General features: G+C 35.9%; 2 protein-coding genes and 1 long non-coding RNA gene across 6 annotated transcripts in view; all 3 read right to left on the bottom strand.

Moving 5' to 3' along the window:
- The window catches only part of Doa (CDC like kinase darkener of apricot), a 66,536-nt gene extending 55,847 nt beyond the window's left edge, over positions 1 to 10,689 (bottom strand). For 2 of the 4 annotated variants that reach the window (XM_085945217.1, XM_085945219.1), the window contains exon 1: positions 8,093 to 10,160. In XM_085945217.1, the coding sequence (XP_085801343.1) occupies positions 8,093 to 10,021 (1,929 nt within the window). In that variant the 5' untranslated portion in view covers positions 10,022 to 10,160. Of the gene's footprint in view, positions 1 to 8,092 lie in introns of all 4 variants that reach the window. The other 2 variants (XM_085945218.1, XM_085945220.1) reach the window with 2 other exon arrangements.
- Positions 1 to 27,821, bottom strand: part of LOC147073085 (uncharacterized) — a 692,917-nt gene that overhangs the window by 67,568 nt on the left and 597,528 nt on the right. The gene's annotated exons all lie outside the window — the stretch shown is intronic.
- Positions 14,163 to 27,821, bottom strand: part of LOC147073089 (uncharacterized) — a 251,223-nt gene continuing 237,564 nt past the window's right edge. Inside the window, exon 3 of the mRNA XM_085945226.1 lies at positions 14,163 to 14,890. Coding sequence (XP_085801352.1) covers positions 14,596 to 14,890 — 295 coding nt within the window. The 3' untranslated portion in view covers positions 14,163 to 14,595. The remainder of the gene's footprint in view (positions 14,891 to 27,821) is intronic.

The raw sequence follows: 27,821 nt of genomic DNA, 5'->3' as shown, positions 1-27,821 counted from the left end.
AACAATTACAATGTTAAAAGCCGGTGGTTCAGTAGAAGATTCTTAAGTTTCTTGAATGCCATTCAATGAATGGCCACACTTTGAATTTAAAGTTGTATCGCATTAAACAATTTCAAAGAATTCCTGTTTAGACTCAATCACCGGCATCCGCATTAAGATTATTATCATATTGTTTCCAGAACTTTAAAATGTAATAATACATGTAAAAAATGTAAAAAAAAAAAAAAAAAACAACGCGTTAAAACACTTCGGACTGAAATAACAAAACATTAATTGATGTCAGCAACGGGCCAGACCTATGCGTAAAAAAGCAAGCAAACAAGCTCAAGCCACGTGCCAGTTTTATTTATATAATATTTATCGATAAGAATTATTAGTATCGAATATAGTGAACAGACTATAATACAATTCCGTCCGCCCACCGGTACACAGGGAAATGGTTTTATTATTAAAACGGGCAGAGTGGAGACATCTGGTGGGAAAATCTCGCGATTAAAATGGACGCCGCGTGTCAGCTGATCGGCCGACGTCGGAAGGAAGACAAGGTGGCGCTATCTCGCGGCGGGCGAAGCAAATAAATGTCACATTTTAGATAACTTACTATTTGCCACAGAAAGTAAAGTTTAGTAGTAGTTATAAAGATAGTATTAATATCACAATATTTTTTTAATTTTAAGAAGCAACATTTAGAATACATATTTTAGATTAATGGTTAATTCAGAAAATACTAATTACATTACAATAAGACAGTGCAATTGATTTCATTTCTTAAACAGCTCAGTAGGTGTTGAAAATATACCACTTATTTTCTTTTATTGTGTTAACTGTGATATCACGGTGGAACTACATGGTATTGATAAATTTAATAAAACGCAAAATTTTTCTTTGGTAGGTACTTATTTCACTTTTTTAATAAATAAATCTGGACCGGTTTTGTCCGCCTCATAGGGATTATAGATTCAACTGAAAATGTTTCTCTGAGGCGGACGAAATCGGTCCAGATTTATTTATCAAAAAGATGGCATAAGTACCAAATAAAATTTGCGTTTTGTTCTATATTCTTATATTCTAACATTATTTTTTTTAACAAAATCAGCTATGAAATCACATCTTGATTGGTTAACTACTTAAAACGGTACTCCACTATGAAAAATCAAATAGGTAAGCCTAAAATAATTAAGGGTTGAAGATTGACAGTTACAAAATGACATAAGTAAAAAAAATAGCTTGGAGAAGATGTCAAATGGAGACATACATACTTATGCCTGAAATGGGAATCAAATATGTCAATATATTGTATTATAATCATTGTGATTATTGAAAAACGACTATAACTACACGTAATTCCAGACTGTAATTTGAGAGTTATAGAAAAAGAAAGCCAAATAAATTTGGTCATTTTTAGTGCACTCCCAAATTTAAAAAAAAAAAACAAATAAAACCGGCCGCCACTGATTACAAGCATTATTAATTAATATAACGATTAATAAAACGTTTTGATCTTTAGAAGAAAATGACGTGACGCAAAAAAACTTCGCACTGTTGACAGCGAGAATCAGAAATAGAGCAGCCAGTGGATAGAAAGCGCTATGAGGAACATCAAAACAACAATTCCACAGTCGATTTACCTAACAGCACCAACACCAATCCACCCAGTTTGCAAGGTGGAATGTAAACTTTAAATTTATTTAGCAGTACGTTAGTAAAATCGTATCTTCGAGCAGTGTTTGAACATCAAACACATGATTATTATTATTAACATGAAGAACTTGAAGAATTTCCCACTTCTCGGTTAAATTACAGACAATAATCGTCGCTCAAAATATTGCGTAATATTTACAAAAGCTAAAAAATACAGGTGTATCAAGGAGGAAAAGGGATGTGTACGGGATTCAGAATGATATAAAAGTGGACATTTGTTTTCCAATACTGACAAATTAAAATAAAAAAACGATCATTGTTGCTACAGCTATAATGCACAATAGTATATTTCGTGTTCTACCGATCGATTCTACATAGGTTCAACTGATCAAGCCATGGCCGCCACAAGGGGGAGGGGCTGACAGAGCTCAAGCCTGGGGGGCCCCTCGTGGCGCGACTACCTTATAAGTGAGATAAACACACATCACAAATTAGCTCGAAAATGGAAAAAGTCGCCTGCGGACCTATTTTACTCTAAGAATATTAACATTTTAAAATATGTGATTGTGCGATGCAAATATTTTGTCGATATTCGAAAACTTCATTACCCTCTTTCTTAACTTTCTTCTTTAAGCACTACGGTGCATGCTTGCAGCATCAGTCCCGTGCGGCTCCGTCTCGGGACGGAATGAGCACTTAAAATCACTTCTTTCAGACACGTTTAAAGCGTCATAGAAAGCGGCCGTGCATATCCACGGTTGTGCATATATGACGGGTGGCGGTGGGCACTTTAACGTACCCAAGTGGATTTATTGAAAAATACAAAAAATCGCTAAAAATACACTGAGTACCTTGATTTTACCTGGAACACCATTTGGAAAACGGTTCTGTAGATCGTCACACTGCTTTTAACCCTAGCGATAGGCAGGGAGGGGCGACAAAGATTCTGGCCTAGGGGCCCGCTTCAGGATGTGGGGGCCATAGATCAAGCCATTTAATTATAACCTTATTCAGATCCGTGACTAGATTCAATATTTAGAAAATATACTGTTTTCCCTGTAGTCAATGTCTCAATGGAAGTCTCCAAAGGTTAAAGAAATTATAAATATTTTCCTCGCCCTAAATAATAAGTACCTATCTAGATCATTATAATATATAATGGACAATCTATACATAATATTATCACATAACACATGATAATCAATTACAATTATTATCTCCAAATCCATTGGCGAGGGTGCGTATTACATGACTGACAAAAATTAGGTACCTACATCACAACCTGCATTTTTGATGCTAAGAAATCGTCCCTCAAAAAATGGGTCGACTGTCAGTTCCAACAGACGCTGTGAAACTCATAATATTGCAGTCAAGCTCGGGAAAAAAAGTAATCAATTCGGTCAAAATATGTCTACCAATTTGCTGAACTTGGCAGTGATAAATTTATATAACGTGAGTTTTTTTTAAATCAAATCATCAAGGTTGAAAGATTGGGTCGCATGAAATGTGCGTTAGTCACCGTCCCTGGAAAATAAAACGCGATCATTTCCAACGAAACATCATCGAAACGAGTAGGTATGTATGTGACAAAAAAACGAAGCTTTTAAGAAAGAATACAAACGGGCATTTATAGAAATTGGCAAGCTAAAAGAATGTGACAGTCGATTCTCAAGATAATGTCTATTTATTTACTATACCTAATAATATGAACGAATTCGAGTTCGTATGTGTTTCTTTGTTCGTTCTCACTGACTTTAATTTGTATGGTATTGGGAGCAAACTTTGCAGACATACATTCTAATAATGATTCAGAAGATGGTGGAAGCTGCTGCTACAATAATACATTATGGTTATATACACTATAGATTCTGGTGTCCACCGATAATATGGAAGAACGAAGAGATCGCCCAGGTTACTAATTCCTAGGAGAATTGTTCAAACAAAACAAAGGCTCCCTTCTCAATGAATTCAGGAATGAGTGGTCCAACGATCAACGTCGACCGTCGTGAGCAATCGTTAACTTTAAATAGTAATTACATGAAACGATTCAGGTGACACCCCGATTGTGTTAAAGCTTGTGATAAGATTCGTATGCCCACTTGCTACTATTAGCAATTATAAGTTTTTATTTATTTAGTGGTAAGTATATTATTTTTATGTTGTATTATTATTATGTGCTAAAATAATGAATAGAGTCAAGCAACCTTCATTATGTAAACGGCCCTTATTGTATGCTCTCGGGTAATTCGGATATTTTCGTAAGTACCTACCTGATAATCTTCAACCCAACTATCATCGATCGGCAAGTGAATCGGGCACTTAAAATAGGGATTATTCGATTTTAGCCCTGAGTCGAGGGAACGGTGCAAAGTGATGTTTCACGAACGGTGTCGATCGTGGCAGACGATCGTCGTGAGAATCTGCCAATGTAATTAAAACTGAAACGGTGAAAGAAGCCAGAGAAACGGAATGAAGATCTTTGTTTACCTTGTTTGTGCTATTGCCTGTTAAATTATAAAGACTTATGATTGATTTTGATTATCACAAAGCTCCAGCAATGTTGTATAACTACAGCGTAGAGCGAATAATAAACAATGATGAAAATGCATTGGATTCGACGATTTCAAAATAAACGAGGGCAAATATTCCGGTAACATAAATAAATTCGCAACACATTGCATATTGTAATATCAAAAGTATTTTTTTCTCCTTCTAGTAGGTAGGTACATCCAATTTGACGCGAACGAACATCTGTACTTACATGTTTTAGCACTAAGTAGCCGATGAAAAATATATTTAGAATATCCTCAAGCCGTTTACAAGTCAAGCCCAGATGATAGGAATAATATTATTGAACATTAAGTGAACGTTGAACTGTAGCATTATTGGTTTTTCGCAGATATTTTTACACGCCTGAAATATCTGAAGGTGCCTGCGAATAAGTATGAAATAATATTCCCTATTATTAACAGCTTACAGCATAAATACATAATATCTATACCATAATGCATCTACATTAAATTTAAGGGATCAGTGTAATGGGTACTACAGATTCTAGTGTCAGAATTGGCCGACATACATCTAAATGAAATGAACTGAAAATATGTTTTTATGTTTTGACTACCTATCTAAAACAATGTGGAAAATAATTTATTCAACGATTGATTTATCTTTTGAATCGAATTATAGTATTTTTATTTTAAACAAAGTCTTTTTTCTATGAAATGAAAATGTTTTTCATAATAAAACTTGTTTGTTTATAATATGTTTTATGTATAATCTAGTAGTCAATTAAACGAAGTTTCGTAGTAATCTATCGAATCCGATTAATAATCTCTTTAATAATACTGTGTACAAAACGAAAATCGGGATAAAACTAAACTTGCTAATTTTCAAGAGATGAAAGTAAAATTTAATTTTGGACCACTTTGCGTGTGAATTTGGTCATTCTTAGACGTTCAGTGAAATTATTTACTAACTTAATTCATCGACATTGATCTGACTTGTCTCTTTTCTCCTTTACGTATATATGAATCATGGTTAATTTGGTATATATTATATACTTTGTATCTTATTAGAAAAAAATAGACTTATTTCTTTTTCCTTTCGCATGATTACAGAATTTTTAATATTCCACCTGCAGAGCTGTTCCAAGAAACACTATATATTTTATAATCGTTTTTTATATGAAGAAATATGTCTAGCTATATGTACATAAGAATAATTTTCTTTAGTTAAATTTACTTAAAGGGCGCCGGCCTCATATTTTTTACTAGAATCTCTACACTAAGTATCATTGAAAATGCGGCATCGTCATAAATGGCGTCTTTAATCGTCTTCAATAACCGAAAACAACATGTCAAATAAGTTTATGTATGTTATTTTAATGAATACAACAAGTCAATAATCCAAATGGCTGACTGCATACAATTATTACAGAAGCCTACTCAGACAAATCTCGGTTGAATATAATTAATCCGATCATGTACAATGTACATACTTAAGTGTAATACGTTTCGCCAATGGCGAATGAAGGGCGACTGCGCACGCGCACACCGGGAGAATTATTTTCCATTGCAACACACAAATGGACGCTTTCCAAAGCGGCGGGTAAATTTAAATTAAAAAAAGACGCTCAGCTGACCGCGCGCTCCGCCCAGTGGGCGAAGGAAAAACACTATGTACCATACATAACACTATACACACAACTTCACTCTAGTCAATGACTTCTTTCTATTTTATTTTTCGCGAAATTTCCATGTACTCTAACGTAATTATCTACCGCGACTAGACACAACTCATAACATATTCTTATTACAAAATACCAAACACAAGCACAATCAAAATATAAATAGGTACAAAAATCACAAGAATGATTTGATGCCATTATATTTAGTTCGCTTGATGATATGTGTATCATCAAGAAAGCGATTGAATTAACAAGGACTGATATACTAGCATAGGATCGCTCTAGTTAGAAGGAAATTGTTGGTAACTCTTATATTAATTTCAGTAATATGTTCCGAAACATCCACAGTTATTTGACAAAGGCTATGAAAAGATTATTGAAAAGGAGAGGTTCAAATATCTTAGGTCTTATTTATTGAGTATCTTTATAGACGGCTTCAGAGTCACACGTGGAAAAGTTTAAAGAAAATCACATTGTTAATGCAACAATACCTTCGTACTGTCACTGATTATAGGTTCATTTATTCAGCTGTGAGGCGAGCATGTGATTATACTGTGTTATAGTTTCTCGTTGTTTCTGTGTGCAACACACTGCAGGCATACGAGAGAATTAACGTTTCCACTAGAGCAATAATAAAGTAAACACGACGAACAGTAAACCAATATAAAGAGACGTATGGATTTATTGTACCGTTGGCATTTACTTATTTTCAAATTCAAATTGATTTTCGGCATCTTCAGGTATTGTGCGCACTCACCAATGAATAGTAAAATGCATACTGACACAGGATACAGTTAATTTTCATTCATATAACAAATACGTACAGGCAATAAGTACAAATTGCAAAACCATCAAATTCCATTAACTACGCTCAGTCGATAATATTAATTTCATTAGTTTCAGATACGTACACGATATTCTCTCCATGCCTACCTCGTACAACACACCCTCCGTCGATGGATATAGCATGATGTATCGAACGATAAACTGTCCTCATATATCTCAGGAAGATCTTTCGACTAACTAGGCCATGAATGGAATGTATTAATTAGGCGTAGAAGGTCCTAGTTAGACTGATCTTATTGTCATTTTGAATGGATGTTTCATTACAATACACGTGTATCTGTAGGTTAAGCATTAAAGTTTCACCTACTCTCCTATATCTTTCAAAGTCCCCAAGTAGAACAACAAATCAAAGTAAATATGTGTAAAGATATCAAACAAATTATTATAGACAGCGTATATTCAGTTTGGATTGAAATTGTTTTTTTGTTGTTATCAAAATAATGGTCGAGTGTAACAAAACAACCCATTCAACATGATATTGTATGTTTACTCTGACGCAAATATTAACCAGCTTACTTGAGGGAAATTCAATAAATAGTAAACTGCGAAAGGCATAATAATATTATCATGCACATGCAGTATAAGATAAGATATATACAGTACAGTATAAGTATAAGATAAGAGATTTTTCTTATTTATAGAAAAGCAGATTAAAATTTAGTTCGATACATAATTCGAAATATCTCAATCGAAAGCTATAACGAACAAATAATTAAAAGCTTTGACTGTTTAGTATTAAAGTCGCCTTTCTAAATTCTAAATGAAATAAGTAAGTTATAATACTTTATTATATTGTATTCTAATAATAAATAATTAATATTATGTATTGTTGTTTTGGCACATGCTTGTGAAAATTGTAATACTAAGTATAATTCGATTATATTATTATTATTATGATACGTCATAGTAATAAACTAATTTTTATTGACACGAGAGCACATGGAAAGATAAAATTACATTAATTTTGATTGGGTGAAAATAATCACTGATAGCATCAGTTCGAAGATTAAATCAACGGATTTATCTGCATTTTATTGACAAATAATTTATAAATACATATTGATTTATGTTAATTAAATCATTATACAAATATTTCAGTTGCACTCGACTAATTATTGAATGTGAAAAGAATTACATTTAGGAATAAAATTAATTTGAATTTGTTCGCTATAAAATATAGATATGCAGGTATATAATATTACGACTGCAGTACCTGAGTTCCCCAATTAAACTGAATGTACCACCTACGTCCTACTGCATACGTTTGTATTGGAATTTGTAAAAGATTTAATAGATACAATGTTACTCTGAAGACACTAGAAAATTATAAAATAACGCCACAATGCCAACGGGTGTCAATAAAAATTAAATAAACTAAAATAATGTGAATTAACGATACGTGAAAAGTATTCAGACCTCCTGCTTTTCAAGCTGAGGTTCCCCGTCGGGCTGGGCCTCAATGGTCACCGGAGCGCACTCTTCGATTCCCAAGGTGTTCCCCTCGGGATCCAGCACCCTGATCTGCTGCGCGGGGGGTTCAGCGACACGCGAGCTGCACGGCAGCCACCCCCAACTGGGATCATCCTCTTTCACTTCGGCAGGTACCACGGGATCACCGCCGCACAGCGAAGAAGTGGAAGTCTTTTCGTCTCTAACTTCCTTCGATTCTTCCAATTTTGAACTGCTGCATGCAGCGTCGTTGGCTATCGCTTCAGAAAAATCGGGCGTAACATTTTCATCGTCGGTAAAAGGTTTCTGGGAATCGTCTCTCCATTCTTGGTCCAATTCTTTTTCTAACAGCAACATAAAATCTGAAGACCCTTGGACACTTTCGTGATGGTCTTCATCGTGACCGACCCCGCTCTCATTCGCGATTGATACGATAGATCTTTCGCTGCAAACATCATCGGCTACAAAACACTCCAAGTCTCTCGACAGAGATCCTCTGGCTGAATCCCTATTGACACTCGTCGCCGGAACATGGATAGAACTTTGGTCATAATCGACAGAAAATGCTGACGGCGGTTCTGGACTACCGTCAGGTCTAGTCGGAGTATCATCACCGCGTGTAAGATCGATGAGATCGGCGATTTCTTCGGTGAAAGAAGCTGTACTGGACACGTCATAAGAATCTTGAGGCGTTATATAACCTCCGTCATCATGTGTGGAGACTTGCGACTTATCTTCCAAATAAGGTGATAAACTGCCAGAATAAGTATTTTCCGGTGCTGCGTCGTAATACTTCAAGGCGTTGTCGGCTATTGCAACGTACGGGACGTCTTCAACGCCGGCTGCGTAGTCAGGGTACGGTTGGAATTCGGCGTTAGGAAGCCGCATATAAGGGATCGTTTGTAAATCCGTAAGGGCAGGATCGTAAGAATAGTTTTCTTCACCGGGACACACAGGTATCGCTGACGGAGCCCACGGGTCGGCGGAAGCCGTCGTGACAGTAGCGTCGTAGTAAAAGGGCACAGGCATTACGCTGGCGTCATAACTGGGCTGAAGAACGTCACCGTTTGGCATATAATATGGAGGTATATAAGTATCATCAACGGCTAAATAGCCTTCAGGAAAGACGATTTGTTCTCCTTGGCCCCCGTTAGCCCCGTAGGCCATTGAACAATCATAGAAAGGATTGTTCAAAATCAGAGGAAAAGTTGGCCAAGAGAGATGTCGCTCGCCGCCGGTTTGATCATAGAACGCAGGCGAACTCTTAGAGAAATCGGGTTCCGAATAAAGGTTTCTCGGAAAACCATGTCCGGATTCCGGACTTATTGTAATAATGTCACCTTCGCAACTTTGCGTGGTGCAAATTTTCTTCGGGGCCGAAGGCACTTCGTGGGGGTAGCCGAACCCTGGCGGAGGTAAAACCGGCTTCCTCTCGCCATGGTCTTTCAAAAATATATTCGGGGTCTTGAACTCGAACGAGTTCAAATCATCACAAAGTGATATCGGTCTGTTATCGAGCTTATAGCGACTATAAACCGGTTCAAAGGGTTCAGCGTCGTGACGCAGGATGCCATTACTGGATGAAGGGATAGTCGTCGCAGGAATATCTTCCAGCACAGGTCGGTCGTCATTAGTGCTTTCCTCCAGTGCAAAAGGAAAGATTTGATCATTATTGTTTGTATCCTGAGGATACGGTTGTCGCTCAGCTTCTTGGAGTTTTGGAGATGCCTCGTCAGAATTCAAAGAGAGGGCTTGCACTTGCGGGATGAGCACGCGTTCGAAGCATTGCGGGGGAGGTTGACAGTCGAAGAGGACGTTCCTCGGAGGATCGCGGTAGACTATACTTTGGGAGTCCACGTCATCCACGAACGGTAACGAAGAGTACTGAGCAGCCATGGTGCGCACCGATTACTATCCACCGCGATAATACAAATACTTATATTGATAAGCAGTAACTACTCAACGCACGGTATATTAGAATTATACTTTGTACCAGAATGCTTAAATTTTAATATCACAGAAGAGATCGCAGTGTCATCGGAACTAATAAATTAATTATTTCGTCGATCAATGCACCGCGTAAGGAAAGAAATTAAATATCATAATTCGCCGCCACTGCGCGCGACATGACCATCGGGCAGGACAATCCGACAACAGGGACTGGACTGCGGACCCGTTCGAAAGCAGGACTGACAGAACACATGGCAGAGCATCCTGGCAAACTTGTCTCACATCAACGATGCCACTCTTTTAAGACATCATCATTTAACACCCGCCTATAATTCGATAACAAACACTGCAATCCATAGGCAAGGGAGCTGTATAAATCCTGTGCACTCAATCACTTGGATGGAATATGTAACAGTATTGGCAATTAATGATGATATGTATGCCAGATTCACTTTTGTCTACGGTTTATCATGCACTGAAACGAATCACACGCTTTAAGTTTCACGAAAGACATGGCAGCTGAGCCTATGGGCATTATACGACGATCAGGAAGAAATTTGTTGGGTATCAAAACAATTCGAATAACTTGTAAAATCACGTTCGTTTCGAGGAGTACGTGCGATCTCCTCGTGGTGGACGGTTGGGGCACGCGCGTAACTGGCGGCCGACGTCCGAATATTTGGGTGAGACGGCGGCGGTGGAGACGCCCGCCCGCTTCACCGCCGGAAATAGAATTCGGCGCGTCGCGGCGCTCTCTCTTGGACACTGGTCGTGCTCGACGAGAAAACCGAGCGCCGAAGCGAGCGCGCGACGCCGCAGTGGCGAGGAAACGGGTTATCATGCACGACAGGAGACTCAGCAAGTGTGCTGGAAAGCCTGTGTATCATTACTTCTTTACTCAACTACAGGCAATATTCTACTAGACATTTTACTACAAATAAGTAAATATCTTTGTACGCTTTTGGCACAGTGGGAAGTCACTTTTGAAGATAATATTCAAGGCAAATAAGTGTGCGATGAATTAACACTCTACAATCTGATGAAACGTGAGTCGCTCGATATGTGGATAACCGCTGGAAAAATGCAGTCATTTAGTGGTATCAAAGTGTCACTAAATAACCACAGGGTCGTCTCAAACCCCACTGACAAACTTATCGGTAAAAAAACCAAAGAAATTTGGTAGGTACGATTAATTTAGATTTAGTACCTAGATGACAAATAATTATATGAGACATCATAGTCGATTTTTTTTACATTCATTGCGGATAATCGTGACTAGGGACGCTTTATATGTGAAAGTATTGCAGCTGATTCCGTAACTCAGTTAACGACATAAATGTGAAACCCAGTCGCCATGGGCCAAGCTTTTGAAATAAGGTTCGTTTTATTACTTTAGGTGGTAATCATGAAGCGCGCCGACTATCCTCAAATTTAATATTGAATGCGCCTTTCGTTTCGTGACAAACTTTAACGCATATTAACATAGTCAGTGCCCAAAACACGCCTGGCGTGTGGCCAGTATATACATATACATTCACACATTCACTGCTGTGTATTTCATTACTTTTTAATTACCGCATTTAAATAATATGCTAATTATATCGAATGGCTAATTAATTATAAAGGATTTTAACACATTTAATTATCATGCTAATTGCTACACGCCAGGCGTGTCTTGAGCACTGACCGAGTTGTGGTAATTAACTGGTCAGCAGTGACTGTGTGATAATGCAGACAGACGTAAGTATTGAAAATAACATATTCTTTTAAAAGTATTTAGTATTAAACTCCATCTAATCCACCGCAATAAAAATAAGATATACATACACCTTCCAGTCATCCTGTACAATTTAAAAGTGGTATACGTCGCGCGGTGGCCACGTGACATGCAAAACAATAGACCACGTCAGAAAATCTTCATTTCATTATTCACCTGACAGGTTTTAACGCGATACCCCAGTTTTCCTAGACCGGTGGTGTTCGCGGACCGTCACCACGCACATTAAAAGTGACGCGGTGCCAATCCGGAAAAGCTGTACGCTCCACAACAACTACGCATCTTTATATATATTATTTTTTGAACTTTACGTAATAATAATTATCACGGGAAGTAATGTGCCAAAAAGAAAGTCAATATGTTGCATATTTTTTCACGCTTGATCGCGTAATTGTAATAGATCTCTCCAACAAACAAATAAAACATTGGCAGACAGAGGGCAAATCAAGTATGGACACTCCATCGTCACAATTAATTAGGGCAGCAACAAAAAATGTAACTACTACCTACTTACGTGAAATGTCAATCGTTTGCCACACAATCGTCGAATGATTTTAATAATCCCCCTAACTACAAGTTATTTTTTTTTTTGAATTTAGATTGTCATAATTTATGTGTTGTTTCTTCTCTTGTACCATTTCTTAGAGCAACGTTCGAATTTATAAACCACATTGTAATGTCTTCCTTAGAAGTCAGAGGAAAAAGAACATTAAACCGAAAGCGATATCAAGTGCTCGTGCTAGTCTCAAGTAATATATAAATCATATAGTCATGCAGGGAAGCCTTCCAGGCCAATACATTTTCGGGATTTTATAGCGATCAAGAAAGTGTGTTCTCATCAAGTTTAGACCTTATCTCCAATCTGAGTCTTCGGGGTTACTCCTTCCACTGTAATACGTATGCTGCGTCGAAGACTACCTGTTGGGATGGAGGTATGCGAAAAGAATAACAAGGCACACTTGGCGGTAATCATATACAAGTATCGCGCGATAGCCGTCATAATCGACGTAAAACGAAAATTAAGTTCAGTTTATCTAAATTTAAAATATTAATCTTGTACGCGACATGAGAATGCGTATACGGCACTAGTTATTTTGATACAAATATTATTTATGATAGACCAATAATTTTATACAATTTAAAGATTTTGCAAATTTTCACGCTGTGAATTCGTAAATTCATTATTTATTTTGCACTATTCATTCCTATTTAAATTATTATGTTTACAAATGATGGAAACAACGTTTTTGTTAATTCTATAATAATATGTAGGTTATTTATGTCGATGGATGTTTCGGGTTACAAACCCATCTGCAGAACGAAATAAAAAGATCAAAGTTACGATTTAAACAGCGTATGTTATGCATAATATTATCATGTCCGACGGAGGGCGTATTTCCATGTGAGTATTACTTATCAAAGTCAAAGTAAACTAAACGTTCAATATTTAATCTTCGCCACGGTAGACAAGAGATGAGGAACGTCAAGATAGGGGTCGACGATTAATTCAAGTAAATTGCACCTACTGAAAAAACAATCAAATACCTACCTTATCGATAGATATAAATACTTCATAGAGTTTAGGCGGAGCTCTCGCACTGACACGACAGTAGAAGAAGAAGAAAAATCGCGTCGATTATGGGAGGACAAGTGCAAACAGTTTCCAAACGACTGAATATAAATAGTCAACCGCCTCGTCTGGATGGATGTCCAGCGGGGCTGGCTTATTGCGTATTTACAGTTTCGTTAATCGCGTCCAGTGTGAAAATAACCTCTCCAGAAATACACCGCGAGTGTCAAATGCATGTTGCAGTTTAAATTTCACTTTGACACGACGCGGATTACTTCGGAAACCGATTGGCAATATTTTTAAACTAAAACACCCACCAAGAGAGTGAGCTTGTATCCAGTGGCATTTCACTATAACACCCGCTATACCCCATATAACATACAATTAGGCCGACAATAAGGTTAATCTCGAAGGATTTGGAACAATGGACCTTGAACCAGAGCGTTGGAGCGGAGCTCGGAGCAGTGGATCAATGGGGTTTTATCCGGAGCAAGAGTGGAGCCGGAGCATCGAAAATTTGAAGTGCTTCACTCCTCCGGATGTTTGTTTTTATTATTAAATTTTCGTCCTAAAATCCAACGAAAATAGTATATTTTGACACTGGAATTATTTGAAATAAGGCAACCGAATGATAAATAACCTCACCTTTTTAGAAGAGGTAAATAATGAGAGACGATTTGCTGTCGGAATTTTGTTTAATAATGAATATTTCCATTCTTTTTAACTACTTTTTTTTTTTTGTTTAAGACATATACTATTTATTAAAACTTTCTACCCGGAGCGGATCAGACCCTGGAGCGGAGCTGGAGCAAGTAGGTATTAGGTCCCGGTGCGAAGCTGGAGCGGAGCAAATCAAAAAAGGGCTCCGCTCCAACCCTCTGCATTGAACAGAATACGGCCAACTTTCTAGGAGTGTATCTGAATGATCTCGGACAAATAGCTAATAATATGTTGTTTGAATGAATATTAATATAAATGAATATGGTGATGATGTATAATAATAATTATAATGTTAGGTATATGATAAAGGAGGCACTCTGTGTTGTGTCAAGTGTAAGTACACGACTGGCGTGTTTTGAAATATTTACTCATCCATCCCGCACAGTCAAAGTATGGTGGATTCAGGGGTTGTACCTCAGTAAGTGTGTTCAGTAAATTGATTGTAACAAAAAACTAGAGATTAGCTTGTACTGTGAGACTGACCGTGTTGTTGCTGGCCGAGGAGGGCTGCCGCTGGAGCTGGGTGCCGCGGGCGGGCGAGGGCGGCACGGCGGTGAGGGCGGAAGACGAGGGCTGCTGGCGGTCGCCGCCCCCGCTCCTCGTGGAGTGGTGACGCTGCGCCGGGGGCCCCGCGGGTGGAGAGGCCCGGTGGTGGTGTCTCCTGCGGCGCGCTCCATTCGACGCGGTCGGCGAGCGCCTGTGGGAGCGCTTCGAGCGGTCTCGTCGCCTGCGCCACTCATGCTCCGAGCTGTTTGACAAATGACATTGATAACAGAATTAGTTCGACTGTCGAAGATTCATTCAGACGACAAATTAAAAACACATTACATTACTCAATAATAAATCGGCATAATACATAGTTAATGATATCGGAAGGTATGTGTATTTTGATAATAGTATAGGAAACAGGAGCCGGTACAAGTCAAATTTGACCAAATCAATCAAATATTTTAATCCAAAAAAGCTGATTCTCAATTGACCTCCAATAAAAATAAGCTTATTTTGATTTGCACTGGCTCATGCTTATATTCAAATAATTACAGCATTTTTGTAAAAACAAATTTCAAAAATTTTCGGAAACCTAAAATTACAAGCAAATGTAATCACTTTTTTACATTTAAATTTCATTGTGACATATTCGACATGTATTTTCAGGTTTCTATTTTCAGCACAGAACATAAATAGACAATAACTAGTCAATAGCTACTCGTAGAAGATAATTTATTACACAATATAATATAAATTATTAAAATCTAATTGGTTGAATTAGTTTGGATGGAACCCAGGGAGAACGCAGGTATCTCACCTACGTAGATATATTCAATTCTAGTGACCTATTTCAGTAGGTATCAGTAATACCGTATTGCAGATAATATTATCATACATTATTATTATTATAGGTTTCATTTAGAAAAAAAAAACACTGAGAATGTTTAAACTCTGATAAAGGGCAATCAATGATTTATAAAACGTTCATTATTAATGAAATAATAATCCAAAATTATTAACAACTCATTTTGGAAACTCTCCTTCGGTTTTTACGAAGGACCACCCTTCGGCTATCTTACGATAAGAGAGGTCTCTTTTCCCGTAGGCTTCACTTAGTCAGGTAATAGGAATCAAACTAATTATTGCACGTCAATCAAGGACACTAGCGCAGCTTAGAAGATCGATAGGCAAAATTTACACGAATATGTATGGTACCATAGGTATACAATATACATCATGTAATTCGTATGAAAACACTATATAGCTATACGAAGGAAAATATGCCGAAATAATCATTATGATTTACAGATTTTTTTATAAGCCGAATAGAATTTTCATATTTGTCGAAAACGGACGTTTCTACGATTTTTAAAAACAATGTATTTAAATTAAATTAGAAATTAAGGAAGCTAAATGAATTAAAAATGCAAGACATAAATTAAATTAGAAATTAATGAAGCTAAATGAATTAAAAATGCAAGACATTTAATAAAGAAAAATATGAATGTATCTATATGATTACACAACGAGAGGATACATAACCAAAAAATCCAATTCATTATAATGGAGTTCTACTACGAAAACGACAATCATATTAAAATTTAAGTAGGTACCGGATGTTTGTGGAATTACTTAGGTAAATAATCACTTCAATTATTGTCAAATAATGTTTATTATGGATTGTTTGTTCAATTATTTCATTTAATCTGGAAGCGGAACATCAATATTTTCAAAAAAGAAATGTATCTCAACTGGAGATGTTTAATTCGTCCTAATTTCCCAGTCAAATGGTTTCGGGCGTACAAATTTTCATCCGTACAAACGAGGATGCGTGTCGGAGGAAAATCATGTATTTGTCGGTGACGTTCAAGTAAATGATACCTTGTGTGCCCATAACACTTGCGGCATCAGTATGCATCACATATACCTATATAGCGCGACCATGCCAATAAAATAAAGCCAAAAATATTTAAGTCGAAGCACTTGACACACATCCAAGATCGTATTAATAAGCCAGCCGCACTCCAACCGTGCTCCAATACACAATCCGCCCGATCCACGTAATAATACTCAATTGCGTTGAACTTGGTGATTTTTCAGGAATTCGACGCACTAATAACGGAGACGTAAACAAAACAAAATGTTTAATATAAAGCGCTATTTCCATTTAAAAGATCCTAACAAATAAGAAACTGTTTACCACTCCACTGTCGAGCTAGTTAAAAGAAGGAAAATTGATCAAACATTATTATTATGCGCCGGAAAAATATTTATTATGGAATTTATAATTAAATTAGAAGGTCGAATATATAAATATGTTTTACAAAGTTTTCTAAATTTATTGGAGATTTTCATCAAATTAGACAATTAGTATTCCCTCTCAGTAGTGCCGAATAATAATTTCGTAGCTTTATAGCGCCTGTACAAGTGCATGGATTTACTCGCGCCAATAGTGAGTATTTTAAACTATCGTGACAATAACTGTTTACACGTAAAAGTGCTGACTGTCTCTAATCTCATTATTCAAGAGTAAACGAGAATAAATGTTGTCATTTTATGAAACTATTTGACAGTCGTTAGTTTTTTTTTCGACAGGTTCGCCACTATCGTTCTACTGCGCAGGCGCAGATTCTAACGATATCCAACTGTCACGTGAAAATTCCGAAACTTCCGATTTTTTTTTGATTCGTGCATGCAATCTTGCAACTGCAGGATAATATATGTTTATACGTGCATTTTCTTGTTATGACCACGATAATACGTACTGTCAGCAGTAAATCCATGAACGTGTAAACTGAATAATATGCTAAAGCTTCGTTGATTTTGCTTTCTCATACCTAATCTCTCGGAGCAAATTTACAACTAATCAATCCATATATTTTTAGATTGTTACTGTTTACCCTCAAACTCGCAATGAAGACAGCAAGTTGTTACACACGAGTAAATTACCTGTGCGATGGACCATGTCGTTAGATGGGCGATAAGTATTGAGTTATGTTGATTGTTAATGTACCTATTTAAACTAAATCTCGTACGATTCAGTAGTGGTCCGAGTGATTTCATAAACAGAGGAGCTTTTAGCCAAAAACGATATAGTAAAGTTAGTGTTGCCAACTGTCATTCACAAAAATATGCCAGACAGGGTCTGAAAAAATAAGCTAGATATTCTAAAAATTCAAAGAGTGTCTCAAAACTAACACTTGAAAACAATAATTCATAATTTTGAACATTGTTGTGCGAGAACAACGTAGGTATATTGAAGGATAATTAATTATTTCGCAAATAATACAGTCAGACAACCAAAAAATAATCAACTATGACACTTGGCCATCAGTTAAAAATCGTATGCTATTATATATTATATAAATTCTATTATATAAATTTAATTTATAGGAAAGGTATTATAAGGTACACAGCATGTTGATTTTCAAGCATATTTGAATAATATTCTAGCTTTTTTGTGAGAAATTTAAAGCTGTTTGCTGTGGCAAAAAACGATAGATTTAACGGCATACGCCAAATGCATATTTTGCAAGTTAGATGCCTATCCAAAAATGCTATATCCGGCAAGAAACCGCTACGTTGACAATGCTGGTTATAGTGTGGGTAGTTAAACAAACTAATTTAAGTAATTTATCGCGTCCCTCGCTCACCTGCCGAAAATACTGAATGCCCATTGCACTCATAGCTGATATGAGCTTTTCCTGATTGCGCTTTCTTCAAACAAACAGTACATTATGGACAATGTGCATCGGCTGGCAGTCGTAATGGGCGGACAGCCCAAATTTATAAATGTGTGAAGGCCACATCAAGTATCATAAAACGGCCCATCGCGAAAAGTTTGAGCGCCGCCTGATTAAAATCGGAGATAAGACGATTTATAAATAGTGCGCGAAAATTATTTCCGCGCGCCAGTCGTTTGGCACAAAAATCGAAAGCGCAAAGAAGCGATCGAAACTATATCGTTCGTCCTCGGCGGTCCGTCACCTCCCACATCAATCAAAAGGTCGCATCGCCATACCGCAGGACACACGACATAACATGTGTTAAATATTATTACCTGGCGCCATTTTCAGAAACGTTCACGCATTCACTGACATCGATAAACTATATGACAGTTATCTCGACACAACGATGAGCGATAACTAGTAAGGATTGCAACTGCAGACAGAAAATTCGTGAAAATTACAATAATTCGAATGCGGAACTCGTGTACGTTTATAGGCCAATAGTTAAATGAATATGAAAGGAAAAGCTGTTTTGATTGAAGAGACTATCTATGATTATAGTGGAATAATTTAACCTTGAAATTGCGCAGATTGCTATTTCTTCTACTGCACACGTTACATGGGGTTATTTTAATTACTGTTACCGTTATTATTTCAGACTTCTCTTACATTAAGCATATCGGCGACGCTCTAACTACGTCATATTTTCTGTCAAAACTATCGAACTTCACGCTTATGTCGTATGTATATAATTAAATCATCACGGGTAATGAAACAATAAATGTAATTATTTCAATAACTACTTTCATAATGTCACGAGAAAAAACTAAAATATTATTAGGTACCTACTTCATTAGCAATTTCCTCGTAATAAAACGATACATGTCACTTATTAATTATTGTCCAATACAAAAAAAAAACCGAATGTATGTATGATTAAAATATTTCCTTGAAATATAATATAATATACTTAGATTTAAATACCCAAAAACCTCCCAAATGGAGAATTAATAAGCACAACACACAAGAAAATGTAAACAAAAATAATTAGCAGAGAGCCGAAACGACATTTAGCAGTGAACCATATACATACCGCCATCTAACGAAAAACGCGCGAATAACTTTAAATTACTAATAAAAAAAATAAAAAAAAAAACTTTAAATTACCTCAATAAAAGTGTTTTTGTTTTGAAATTTTTTAATATAGGTATTCCATTTTCAGGGATGCGCGGCATAAAATATAACTGTTCGATCGGGATTTATTAATAGGACACCCGACCACGGTAATAATTAATTCCAACATGGTATTCTTTGTATTTATTAAAAAAAATGCGATGGGAAAATGCTAATATGCCGAGCGCGTTTAGTACAATTTGAATAATGACCTAATTCGCAAATATTTGCGATTTATTTATATGCAAAGATAATCTAAATTGTTTTAATGTTACGAAATAAAACTGGGAATATTGATTTTATTTTTGTTAAATCGACAAACACAATGGGACAGGCCGGTACTATCTGATTGACCTTTCAGTTCTTAATTGTTTATATTAGAGATAAAATGAATTTATATCTCATCGATTTAGAAAAAAAACCTTGATTCATTAAAAATGCAACGCATTCCAACAGAAATAGTAAAACTTTTCAATCACATGGCGAACTTGAAATATCTGCTAGAATTATTATTAATACCATAATACCATACCAGGATTGTAGTAGTGCCAATCCCGATTCCATTTCCACGATTAGTATTACTGTACTATAAGATTAGGTACATATGAAATTTAAATAGTTAAAACAGTTTTTTTTGCGATCCGGTTTTCGCCTTGAGATCTTCAGCGCTGCACACACTCAACAATGACAAACGAAGACAAAAATAACGCAGAATGTAGTTACTGTTTATATAATATAAAATAATAATATATTAATGTAGAACATTCCTAAGTACTTTGGAATAATGTATTTTCACGATCAATAAGTGCATATTATGTTAGCTTATTACATAAACAGTAAGCAACTCTACCGTGTCAGCTATACGTTTGCCATCGGTGAGTGTGCGAAATGCCTACAGATCTATATAGATACTACTTATAAAAAACAATTGAAATTAAAAAACACAAAGTTTAATTGAATTGGATTTTAGGTTAAAAATCCATCAAGTATCTTCAGTCGAAAGTATACTTCCATTACTGTTTGTTCTTACCATTATGATTTATTTACTTATTTACCTACTATAACTACACAAACGTCAGTTCAAGCGTTACTTGTTGTATTAATAAAACATATGAATCTACATCATGAACGATAACACATATTATTATGATGTATGTAAATATTCTATACTACACCATCATTACCCATAAGAATCCAAATCAACGAGGTGATATCCCTCTTCCACGGACAGATAACTGAGATCACTGGCCATCGAAATGGGCTGGTCGACCCCCATGGCAGCGAGGACACAAGCGTGGTCGACTGGCTCCGAGAAGAGGGTCCAGCAGCTGGTGACAAGCCGGGAGAGCGCACGTTTGAGTTCTCCGCGTCTCCGCCTGTACCAAGGCAGGCCCTTCGCCGACATCTGTTTCGCCGTTAAGTGCATTTTTTTTATAGCACTCGATCAATTTTCTTTCGTTTTATCATATAGATTTTGATGCACTAGAGTTATTTTAGATTTTGTGCGAAATCTAATTCCATTGCAGTTGTCGGTTTCAGCACACAAACCATTTGTTTCTGCCTAACAAGATAATAATTGCGTTTGTTTATCGAAAAATATTGCACTGCAGAACGTACTCACAGTAAATAAGCCTCTCTAATCCCCACCACAAACGATAAGATAAACGGTGAATAACTTTATTTGTGTTATAATTATATAGGTATATATGTCACTTCTGATTTGTCCCACACTCTGATGTAAGCTTTAAAAGGGCGATAAAAATATGAAGAAAATTACATTTACTTCAAATTATTTTTATATGTTTTGGAACATATTGAAACAATAACGTGCTTTCTTGACCACACAATTAATAGCGAGATCGAACTCGCGACCCGCGGCTTCACAGACGCAATGCTTCAACATCTACGCCATTTTTAAACTGAATTTTCCAGTGAAACTTAGTTCCGTAGAGCACATGTCATCCACAATATAACAGTATTTTATTAATGTGTGTCTGAATAAGGCGAATGGCCAACAACCATCCTGAGTAAAATGTTATAGGAGCAAAAATTGTAATATGCCTGATTTAAAATGCGCAAGCAATTTTTTATGTTCGGTGGGGTCTAAAGAGACTTATAGTGAGATAATACGACTTTGTGCAACACTTTTCTAAATTAATATTTAACAAACAAACAAACAAACAAACGATTTTCTGCTGTTTTTCTTTCACATACGTTGAATGGGTATTGTTGTTCTATAATCTATGCGATTTGACACCAACGAGTATTCTTTATATTATTATGTAAGTACCTAATTATATCAATAATCTACATAATAAAAGTAGTATAATAAGTGTACTGATTTGTAAAAATTAACATTCGTTCGGACCTAGTTCGTTAAATTGCAGATAATCCATGATAGGACATAAAATTTATCCTAACTAGAGGACTGATACAACTAATAAAGAACGGAATAGATGAAACTGAAATGACAGCTACCAACTTTTCCGTATACGAATTAAATATTTTAAGCTTGCTTTAATTGAATTAAGACACGAACAATATTTTTTTACAATTATTGAAATCAGAGTAACATTACAGCGGTCGACGCATGCGTACAATATATGTGAATCGGGTTATGTGTTTGCGTAGATAATCGGCAAAAATATTATTTGTTCTGAAACAAAACTGTGGTTTAAAAGTATATTTGTTTGATTTGTTCACAATACATAATAATTTGACTGGTGTCATCTATCTATCGGTAGGTATGCACGATTTTTTTTTATTCAAAAATCGGCTGACTACTGCATAATCGAACGGATTTAAATTGTAAGTTGTATATACTAAACACTATGCATAGGACCTAAACTATATATAGGTGCTGTTAAGTTTTGAGGGTTAGTTTTTATGAATAAAATCGCTGAAAGATACCCACACATTACTGAACAACATAGCTATCTTGATATAACATAGTACCTACGTTTAAATAAACTAATATACAATTACTTTGTCCTGTTTGCAGCGATGTAAATAAAATGTTACTGCCAATCGCTTCCGCTTTACAATCGGAATGTCCATATAATATTAATAAAATAAAAAGTGCCTGATATATAAATTAAGTATAAATGGTCTAAATTGAAATATGATTAATAATTTAACTAATAACAATTGTGTAGATTTCTTCAAATAAACTCAGCAAATTAAACATCTGATTGGAGCACCAAGTGAATATCACAATGCGATGTATTAATTAATATTATAGCATTCCTTTAATATTCATTAAATTTATACATTTGATTGAAACTCGCGAGCTTTAAACTCTGATAAAAATAAGAATGTAATATTATTATTCCTGATAGTATAATAATGTGTATTTTGAGAAACACGACCCCGTTTACTTAATGATAATAAAAAAAATATTTATATAAAATTTAGAATTGCATAATATTTACGTTTAAAGTCATTATTGTATTTAGATTCCCATTCATCATCACAACGAACAACATTCGATGGACCAATACAAAGCAGCTCAATCAATAGTGATTCTGTTACAACAACGGTCGACTGACCACTTCCTCGTGTCGTCTCTATTGACAGTCAAAGTTCGACCTAAACTAAACGATTGATCTGTATAATATACATCTAGGGATACTATGCATGCATTTCAATCATTTAACATGGCGCCCTGCTCTGTCATTCGCGTGCATGCACATAATAATCATCTGCTTAAATATTCAATTGATTTAAATTTAAAGTAGGCAACACTTCTTGTTCGTTTTCCTACTCCAGTCTTCTTGACATTGATTTTGTATTGCACATTAAAATTATTTATTTCATCCGCGAACGCGATCGCTTTGAAGCAGTGCATATCATTAGAAGAATTTCGCATATAATTATCATTACTAGTTTTATTTCACTAAGTATTACAATAATATGTAGATCGGTCGGTTTAAATTAACAATTAGATGCAGCTGTCGAAGCAGTTGAATATACTATGTATCGCATTGGCGAAGGGTGGAGGCAGGCTAAATAGTGCACATTAAACTTAGTCAGTCATACGTATTTGTTTTTATTGAACTAAGCTACAATTTACAGGTGGAGTAGGTTAATTTAAAAACATCAATTAAGCCCTGCCTAAACCAAATCGTAATAGTTTTGGTATATTTTGGGCGATACGACAAAATTGTGCACACTTGATTTTCATTCAAACTTATTTGTTTTCGTTGAATTAAGAATACATATTATTACACATGCTGTTGGTTAGTTTAAAAAAAATCATTAAACCCTGCTTAAACCAAGCCATGATATATAAAAATATTATTTTATCTATAAAATATCCAAAATGATGTAAGTATGATTTAATGTCATAATTAGGTATATATTTTCTTAGTTCAGTGAAAACAAACACGTATAATAATTGACAAAGTTTAGTAAGCACTATTTATATCGGATCCTAACAGTCTACCTCCACCCTTCGCCACTGATGTACCGTAATATACCTACGTGGTATCGATTTATTTAAAATATAAAAGGGAAAACGTAACTATCATAAAAATGAAACTGAAATAGGTATTTGTTTAAATTATAACCTTCCAAAAAGAATTGACAGTAAATAAATTGTGTGTGTGCTATTTTTATAACATCACGTATGGACATTCATGTGTTTTTTTTTTTTAATTCTGAGTACCAACCTAGTTATTTCTTCATTTTAATGGTGATTAGATTATTATTTTTTTTCTTTGAAAGTCTGGGCTTGGGTGGTTAATGTCATAAAATACAATATTTTTCATAATACGCTAGCTGCTAGTGTATGAGTACCTTACATTGTCGTCTGATAGTTGACACTCAACAGACCGCAGTTGAAGACAACGTTCTAAAAGGACGAGAACAGAAAAATTGGTGTGGGGAGTCAAATTTAAAAAAATATCTACACAAGTATAATTTTTTTATTCATTTTTAAGACGGCCGGATCAACAAAATTTAGTTGGTTCCACTGACTTACAGATTTACCCCGCCTACTACTTGAAGCTTGTTGTCGTTTCAATCGCGGAATACCACACTTTTCCAGGTGCATTTCCCATACCCACACACTCAGAATTTTAAGTCTAGCTGTGTGTGTTCACCTACGATTCATTGCGAGCTGTCGCATCCACAAATAGCTACCGATTAGGCGTGGTTTAACTGTTATAATTATTAGGAGCGTTAGTGTTCTTTTGTGTCGTCCGCGCCGTCTTGTATTTTAGACAAGCCGCACCGGAATATAATAGAATATAATGCCCGGATAGTTGCACCCATGTATGAGTTCCACGGTTGTGTGCACGACTGCATGTTGACATAGGCAATATTATAATTTAATATACGAGAAGAAGATTCATTGGCTGTATACACTAAACAGCTTACGTTGTTGTTTACAAGACAGTCGTAAGGACATTAAACTTATACGAGCGCTATTTGATACATTCAGCATCATATCGATATTATATTAAAGTGGTCGTATTCAGCGCTTCTTAGAATTGTACACTCCTCGAGTTATATGTAAACGCAGGTACAGTTTCAACGGGTTTAGGAGTCGATAAAAAAATCGAAGCGTAGACACTCGGTATTATTAATTGATTGGATCGATACGCAAATGCCAAAGTTCGCGGAAAACTTCGGCTGGAAGTTCGCGGGCTATTTGAAGTCGGAGAGATGATTATTATGCAGGAATATAAAGCAAATATTTTTGCAAAAAATTCTCCGAAGAATCGCTTGCGTGGTAATTTATTGAATCGGGAAAACTGCGTATAGCCCAAACAGACCTTCCAATAATAAAAGCTGCTCTTTTCTGATCTTAGATTATTGGGATTATTCAGAATATGGCTATGTATCAACTTGAAATCTGGCATCGTGGGATATAAGATAGAAGGTAGTATCTATCGGTAGCTAGGATGACTGACTGTAATATTTGACATAACAAAAAAAAATCAGAATTAACTGAATGTCTACAATTTAATTTATAACATGAGTTAATAATTTAGTACTGTGAAGATTGTTATACGACACGTTTATGCTTATTATGGTGAGCTATAGGTATCAAGTTTAAGTACCGACATTTAATGTCATTAGCGTGTCGTGGGGTATAATATTTTATGCATATATACTAATGGGCAATAGCCAATGACATATGGACGAAGCATCTGGAAAAAAAAATGACACTCACTTTTTTGTCGGGTCTGCCGAATGGCATAATCTGTTCTAACGCCATTACAATAAAGGTGATATTGCTATAAATTCTCGATGCTTCTTGTCGGGTCTGCCGAATGGTTCGGTTCGAACGGGTTCGCTCAAACGAACATTGATACTAGAAACACTGTTCTAACGCCATTACAATAAAGGTGATATTGCTATAAATTCCCGATGCGTGATATTGCATAATGGATATTGATTGCGTGACGTCTACCTATGCAGTGCGAACGTTACGTTTGAATTTACTTGCTAGTTACTGTACTGAGTGCGTCGTCTATTAATAATGTCATTGATATATACCTTAAGAAAATACTGACAGCGATGAGCAGCATTTGCGCATGCGCCGATGCAATATTTTGCATTTCTACGTGCAGCCCACGTCGAGTGAAATTTGTTACATGAGACAAGTAGATTTTTTTTTGCCAAAAATATCGCTGTTTTGTATATAATATATATGTTACGCCGAATGTGCGAAATTGAATATTACATGAAATGGGAAAAATTTTGCCTAAATCATGAAAAATGCAAGCCCGTTACCTTATTCATGAATTAGACAAAATATCTGGAGAGTGCGTGAATTCGGCAGTAATTTTTCTGTCTAGTTCATGTATTGGACAAATTAGATAGTAGCGCTACGGTGGTATTTTTTGCAACTAAACAAACTAAACAAATGTGTCAAATGTCATTGATTATAATATAAAAATATACCAATCAATAACTGCAATGACGTTCATATCAATTTACTATGCGCAAAAAAAATCTAGAACTATACTATGATAACGGAAGAATTTTATTGAAAAGTATTTTCGTGATTTGATTCGTGCTTGGTCGATTGAATGTTTGTGATAGTTTGTTGACACTTGATAGCTAACCTCAAAATGGACATTCAGTTGAATACTTTAATTCAAAATTACAAAACCTAACCTAACCTAACCTAATAATAATAATATTATATAATGTCCAATTATAACTAATAAAACCATCCGTATTAAATTTACTTTTTCTTCTGTCATGTTGACAGTTCAAGAATTCTATACCCTGGCGAATTCATGTACACAGCAGAAAATTTACCTAATTCATGAATAAGGCAACAGGCTTGACTATTACATGAATTAGCCAAAATTTTGCCCATTTCATGTAATAGTCAATTTCGCACATTCGGTGTAACATAGGTATATACTGTTATATCAGTGTTTTGTGAATGACAACAAAATCATATCGACAAAATCGACGCGACGCAGTCGAGACGAGTTTGTATGCGCGACTGGGCTTACATCAACGATATTGTTTCGCTTTCTTTCGCCCCCTATCGATTATGTCTTGTTTCGTGCTAAAACTATCGATCATCATGGTAATGTGGTATATTTATAGCTAGCCACCACGTTAGGACTGTTGTAACGACATGGTATGGGTGTTAAGGGCGTAAGAAATCATATAAATTGTACAACATAGACATATAGGACAAGACACGAGTTTGCTAAATTATACTGAGATTATACATAGGTACCGAGATAAAAAAAAACACTCAAGTAGGTATTTAATCAAAATAGTAAACATTAAAATTAAACGGCAATACACTTCAATCAGGGATAGGCAGGCGTGCGCATATAATATACCATTTACGATTCAATTTAAATCGTCGAAATCCTTCAATGAATTCCGGACACGACTGGAGAATAATCAGAAAATACCAGTTCGGATACGCGCCCACGACAAAAGGGGTCATTATCGCTGAAACTGATAGTACATTCCTTACGAATAACACCAGCATTTATCATACTGTTTTTACGGTACGTCCACATACGGACGGACGGATGTGACTCTTGCTTTGATTCCAGTGATGAACACCAGTTGGCCTACTCAGGCAACAGTCGCACCCTCAAGTGGTTATCATTCGTGTGTCCAAATTAAATGTAAAGTTTAAGCAAGTAGACTACCATGATCGGTCCTAGACGGAACATATGAGCCTACCTCCACCTCCGCACAGTGTAGGTTATATTTTTTTTTATACAAAGAATTTGAAAAACCCGTATTATAAACTAGGTGAATTTGGGTATATTCGCTAAAATGGCCAGAACGAAAGAT

This window comes from Rhyacophila brunnea, unplaced genomic scaffold (genome assembly GCF_057557595.1).
Source record: "Rhyacophila brunnea isolate RB1 unplaced genomic scaffold, BYU_Rbru_1.0 scaffold_18, whole genome shotgun sequence".
NCBI classification, from domain to species: domain Eukaryota; kingdom Metazoa; phylum Arthropoda; class Insecta; order Trichoptera; family Rhyacophilidae; genus Rhyacophila; species Rhyacophila brunnea.
This window is presented reverse-complemented; position numbering and strand designations above follow the sequence as displayed.